Genomic DNA, 5,885 nt, shown 5'->3' with positions numbered 1-5,885 from the left:
TAGGAACAGCGGAATCTAACATACAAAAATACACATGTATCAATGCAGATCAGAAAATCGGAATAAGTAATAGCGATAAAATTTCCGACGAGTTGAAATTCTGTGTTAAAAACTGTGTTATTTCTATCGCTATCGCTATTCCGTCCATTGTGCAAGAGGCTTTAAAACTTTTGTTATTTCTATCGCTATCGCTATTCCGTCCATTGTGCAAGAGGCTTTATGCGTCATAAATGTTGCTTTAAAGCGTCACTCCATCGTTAAAGCCCGTATCAGAGTACGAATCAGGAATGCGGTTTGAAGCAAACGTCTGATTGGCCGCTCCACGACGATCCCGCCATATTATGCGCAGTGACTGCGTACTCGCAGTTTGGTCTTACACTTTGGTTACGTTGCGCGAGAAGGTGCACGCAACGTGTGTGCCTTTATCAAACTGGTGAAAGGTGCACGCGCTTACGTGGACGATAATAATATCGTGCGAGGTATACGATTTCGCATTTTGTAGCACAGTTGGACGCTCACGCGTGTGTTTACTGTGTGTGAACTAACCACGTAATGTCAGTGTCATTACACACACAAATAGCGAAGGCTTTAACATCAATATCATGAACGGTGCGCCACGTAAAGTAAAAAATTCGCTCTTGTCCGCCGCTGGTCCCGGTTTTCCATTCGATAGCTACACCGAGAATACATTGCTGATGCCAGTTACACCTGCAACACCAGCCGTGCTCCGAGACGGTGAGTTTGTTTAATACAAAAACCTCATTGGGTGGGGTTTTGGCGGATGTGTGAATATCACCTGATCCAATATAACAGAAACAAATTATAACACAATCGAGTTTTGAAATGTGCATTCGCGTACTATAATTTGTTTGCTCCGTTTATATATTATTTGCTTAATTATCTTATCATATGCCCCTATGCTAATATATAAGCAAACATCTGTTAGTCATCATCTTATGCAGTCGGTATTGCAGAGTTGTTATGTGTCATGAAAAAGTTTGTTAAAAATGTATATAAATGTGAGCAGTTTTTATTTGCATACATACATGTGTATTTAAACATGTAAGTTCAATGAACTGTGACATTGTGTGTGTGTGTGTGATTAACTCAACTGCGAAAGCGATACATCACAAGGGAGAGAGAGCAATTCAATAACGGGATCTCTTCTGTAGCAATTTTATTAAAATATTATTTGTATAAAATAGGTAAAATGTATATGTTTGCAGAAATAGCATAAACAATCTTATTGTTGTGGCATATGTAATTTTTTTGTTTTTAATAGTAACAGAAGTGATGTGTATGTGAGATTTAGGAAACTTAATTTTGCTTTTGGGTAAACTATAATTCAAAAATTTTCATTGTTCTTACATTTTGGTATCTATTAAAATTTTTATCTCAAAATAAACTTAGAGAGAGAGAGAGGGAGAGGAATCTGCTGTTAATATTGATATTACAGATGTGGGACATAATATAAATGTGGGGACACACGTTATATTGTATATATATGCAGACACTTTATTTACACACATATTTCTGGAGAGATTTAACGCGTATAACTTAGTATTCTTATAAATAATGTTGTAAATGTTGAAGAAGAGAGTTTTTATAAATATAAAATTGCTTAGAAACTTGTTCTCTCGGGTCGAGACTCGCGTGGTCTAGAACCACCGTATCTTTGTGAATAAGACAAGTCGTGACTACTTCTTCTGCGAACACAATATATTATCCCAATTATTAGAAGAATAAGAAGTAGAAGAAGCAGCAATGCACCAACTGAGATCGCTGCTATTTCTCCTTGCGATAGATTGTCCCATTCTGTAAAAGATGAACAGCTTTGAACATGTACATGACAATATGAAGAATTGATTTTTTTTTCTAATTTGCGCGTGAACACAGTAAAAATATTATATTGTACAATATTGATCCCTGTTTAGAATATTAATTGTCATTGTTTTATTATTTATTTACTTGAGCTGCTGTCCAATAAGCAATGAACAACAATTTTTATTGGCGTAATAAGTGAATGTTATTATTTTAATTTTTATTGTATCAAGAGGGAGAGAGAGAGGGCTCGAGAATCATATATAAAAAATGTATTAACAATAAAAGGATATTACCTGTTACATCGATAGTTCGAATGTATTGGTTGTCAAAAACATCTATAGCTGTGATTTTAGCTGACGTCGAGCAACACGAAGACGAATAATAAAATGTTATTCGCTCTTTTGTGCCACTTATAAACTCGGTGCGTGGGTATATTCGATTTGGAGTCGATAGTACGCGCTTCAAACCTGTTTACAAAAAAAAAAAAAAAAAAAAAAACTATTGTACACAATTTGTGCAACGTAAAAATTCACAAGTTAATTGTTAAGCTTGTTGTGCACAAACCTGAATCGGAATCTTGAACAACAACGTCTGCGCTCCAAAACGTTTTATCGCAACGATCCTTGTTTAATTTTCCCGCACAGTTGCTGTTGAACGAGTATTCGATTGTAGGTTTGGCATCATCAATGTCCTGAGTGCATACAAAGGCAATAAGTGATACAAAAAAAAAAAAAAACGAAAGTCATAATAAGTAAAGCCACGTGTGTGCAGCGTGTGTGACTCTTTGCTGGCTTACCCTAAATGAATCTTGAACGTAAACATAAACCGTTTTCTGCGATATTTGCGTCTCATCGATAGACAGTGTGAGCGTATTGATAGAATTCTGGGTCCCTAGCGGAACAATCATATCCACTGTTACGTAACTCGTTTGTCCTGGACGTAACCATAAGCTGCGCACAAATAAAAATATAAAGATATAAAAACACATACACACGTGCGTGACGCAATATTTTTTATTTATAAATTCAAGATTTAACTTACTACGTAGGTAAAACGTTATATATTCGAAATGGTGCGCTTTTTGCTCGTATTGCGTATCTGACGGGCAGGAAGCAATTATTTGTTACATCAAAAACCAATCTGTGTGTCGTTCCTGGCGTAGCGATCAAACTGCTCTTGGAGTTTACTTCTATCACGTTTCTTCTCTCGGACAACTGTTCGAACAACTCTTTGTCGTTTGCGGCAAATTGTGCTGACAATTCTCGATCTTTGTTTATTACTTTCTTCGACAAATTTGTATTATCGATGATATTCGTGTCGATATTTTCGTTCAACGATGCTACTTCTGATGACCGCGCTTGAATTGTCTGCAATTGTTTCTGCACGCACAATGAAAGTCAGATCTTGAGATCTTCATATTAGAACTTTCTGGCGATGTTTGTGTGCAAAATACGAAAAACAATTGTTTAAAAAAAAAAAAACATTTACGTGACTCACCGGGTCAATTAGTTCTTCGTTGAACATTTTGTTACTTGTATCTCCTCCTAAAAATTTAACATCACCGTAGGAGCTTAGCAAAGATTTAGTTTCCAAAATAGAAGGATTATTTATGTTTATCAGAGCAGACTCGGCGGAAGAGATTAACGTATCTTTTTCGAACGAATCGTTTGTTATTACATCATCGTCGTTAATTCTCGAATCCGTGATTTCTACCGATCTCTCGGATATGAGTTTTGCAAACTTGGTGCCGAGATTATCGGCTCTTTCGTTGTCAGCATTTTCCTCTTTGGTGTTGTTGAATTCTAAAAATAAAAGAATAAAACAAATAATATCAATGTACAAATTTATATATTTCAACGCGCCAACCGTGCTTCGATTACTACTCTAGTAGTTCTGAAAATAAAAATAGAATCGCGAACGATAATAGCGCTGGCACCAAGATATTTAAAGACCAAGTGTGTAGTTAAGTTTTGCAAATTCATCTTTCACAAACGCGCGTCCGTGAGAATTTCGTTTGCACGCGTTTGGCATTTAGCTGGCAACGTCTTACACAACGCGAAGATATCGTTCAACAAAGAAAACGTTTTAAATTTTGTCACCTTTTTTGCGTCGACCAGCATGCGTCAGATTGCAAAACGAACGAGAAAGAAAGAGAAAGAGAGAGAGAGAGAGATAGCTTACAGACGCGTCCAAAGGGCAACGATAGAATTGCACAATCTTGTTATATCCGCGAGCCAGAGACTGACGAGTTGCCAGTAGCCAGACAACCTTCGCGTTGCGAAGTTGGGAGTCGCGCGATAATTTCGCGCTTCTCGTCGACAATTAAATCGCGGTTTACTCGCGACGTAAAAAAGTGAAGAGACGAACGTTAGTTAGTCTTATTCTTTTTTTTTTTTTTTTGCCGAACAGCGGTTGGATTTTAATTAAACAGTGTCTTCTTCACGCGCGCAAACAACAATCACGTTTGTGACTCTGTTTGATCTCGTGTCTTAAAAAAAAAAGTGTAGGTGTTCAACAGCTTTTTTTTTACGTATCCAACGTTATTCTCTGTCGCTTCCCTTGTCGCTTGGAATTACAACGGCAATTGTTTTACGTGTGCGTTGTGTAATTAATTTAATTGTCATTAGAGTTTACTCACCAGGCTCGTTGTCGACGTTTCTGTCGTGTTTTGTTTTATTAATTTCCTCGTTTACTCCGAGATAGGTAATCACGTCGATGCTATATTTTGAATTTTCCACCCCTGTTAGCTTCGCGCACAATCTGCCCGGTGGAAGGTTGCGCGCGCCGATAACCACCCCTTTCGCAGTGTACATGTACGTCAACGACATCGGTATTTCTGGCTGTCGCGTCGTCCCGTCTGTTAGACATTACAATTTAGAAGTGACAGCTGGTTTCTGACAAACTTCGAACATCTCCGTTAGGGATCCGGAGAGAGATATGTTACGTGAAATTAATTAACCCCCCCCCCCCCGACAAAAGAATCGCGATGTCGCGGTGACGAAAAAAGCCCCGTGGTTTTATCACACCTTTGCATTTTGTTGTGACATACGCGTTGGGAAAGAAGATTATTTACTTTTTTTTTACAAAGTGTGACGTGTAATATTCGAACTCAAATTTTGCGAATACAGACTGGTAATGTGGAAAAAAAACGAATTCTCGCAAATGGCATAGCAACAACGCAAAACGGAAGCAACTCGGTCCGGTCGATACTGCCCTTGGTACACGGAGGTTAGGCAAGTGTAACGACACTTCGCAGCAGCATACGATGTTCTCTGTGTATATTTGTTTTTTCTATATGTTATTTTGTGATGTGCGTGTTAATTAGTTAAATGTCAAATGTTTGACACTTCTATCTCGAAGTGTCAAACATTTGTGACTCCAAAATTGCACGCTGATTTATTCATTGCAACCGTGTTGTAATTATTATATCAGTACGTGTTCTTCCGAAGCGTGTGACTTGAACGCGCTTATCTTATCGATTTGACGTTAGTTATTTACGTCCGTTGCTCTATTATTGTTTTGAATATTCCATTTGTCTCTCGGAAACCAGGGTGTGCTATACCTACTGAGCGATATCCCTCCGATATATAATATGTCGTATAAAAAGAAGTCACGACTTACTAGTTGCAGACACAGTAAGAACAATGCGCGTAAGATTTCCAAAAGTTCTAATTACAATTCTCGTTACGTTAGTGTCTACGTTCAAATTAGTTTCAGTACGTCCGCTCAGATTCGCTTCACTATGCGCCAGTTTGATCTAAAAACAAAAAAAAACACGTGTTTTTTAAATATTTTCTTTTCTAAATGTATATGTAAAAAATATATGTGTGTTTTGTAACTGCTATATTACTTACTGAAAATTCCGGAGTAATATTCACAAAAGAGTTCGTCACATTTTCACGCTCTGTGTGCGTTTCTAAATTTGTATAATATTCATCTTCCTGGCTATATATACTCGGCTGTGTATTTTTCTTCACAATGTTACAATCCAAAATAAAATAAATCTGAAAGTAAATTTGATAAATAAATAAATGTATAAAAAACATTGCTCGTATTGAAGC

The 5,885-nt window shown here is 37.2% G+C and overlaps 2 protein-coding genes across 4 annotated transcripts in view; one reads left to right on the top strand and one right to left on the bottom strand.

Moving 5' to 3' along the window:
- The first annotated feature begins 368 nt into the window (after positions 1-368).
- The window catches only part of LOC109854500 (SEC23-interacting protein-like), a 16,348-nt gene continuing 10,831 nt past the window's right edge, over positions 369-5,885 (top strand). Inside the window, exon 1 of one of the 2 annotated variants that reach the window (XM_020427637.1) lies at positions 369-735. In XM_020427637.1, coding sequence (XP_020283226.1) covers positions 603-735 — 133 coding nt within the window. In that variant the 5' untranslated portion in view covers positions 369-602. The remainder of the gene's footprint in view (positions 736-5,885) is intronic. The other variant, XM_020427636.1, reaches the window with a different exon arrangement.
- Positions 1,316-5,885, bottom strand: part of LOC109854502 — a 30,680-nt gene continuing 26,110 nt past the window's right edge. The window contains exons 5-13 of one of the 2 annotated variants that reach the window (XM_020427641.1): positions 5,679-5,828; positions 5,446-5,581; positions 4,463-4,681; positions 3,322-3,626; positions 2,866-3,203; positions 2,621-2,774; positions 2,389-2,515; positions 2,118-2,291; positions 1,316-1,815 (exon numbers count right to left, since the gene is read on the bottom strand). In XM_020427641.1, coding sequence (XP_020283230.1) covers positions 1,622-1,815; positions 2,118-2,291; positions 2,389-2,515; positions 2,621-2,774; positions 2,866-3,203; positions 3,322-3,626; positions 4,463-4,681; positions 5,446-5,581; positions 5,679-5,828 — 1,797 coding nt within the window. In that variant the 3' untranslated portion in view covers positions 1,316-1,621. The remainder of the gene's footprint in view (positions 1,816-2,117; positions 2,292-2,388; positions 2,516-2,620; positions 2,775-2,865; positions 3,204-3,321; positions 3,627-4,462; positions 4,682-5,445; positions 5,582-5,678; positions 5,829-5,885) is intronic. The other variant, XM_020427640.1, reaches the window with a different exon arrangement.

This window comes from Pseudomyrmex gracilis, unplaced genomic scaffold (genome assembly GCF_002006095.1).
Source record: "Pseudomyrmex gracilis isolate BER0280 unplaced genomic scaffold, ASM200609v1 scaffold_68, whole genome shotgun sequence".
Classification (NCBI taxonomy): Eukaryota; Metazoa; Arthropoda; class Insecta; order Hymenoptera; family Formicidae; genus Pseudomyrmex; species Pseudomyrmex gracilis.
This window is presented reverse-complemented; position numbering and strand designations above follow the sequence as displayed.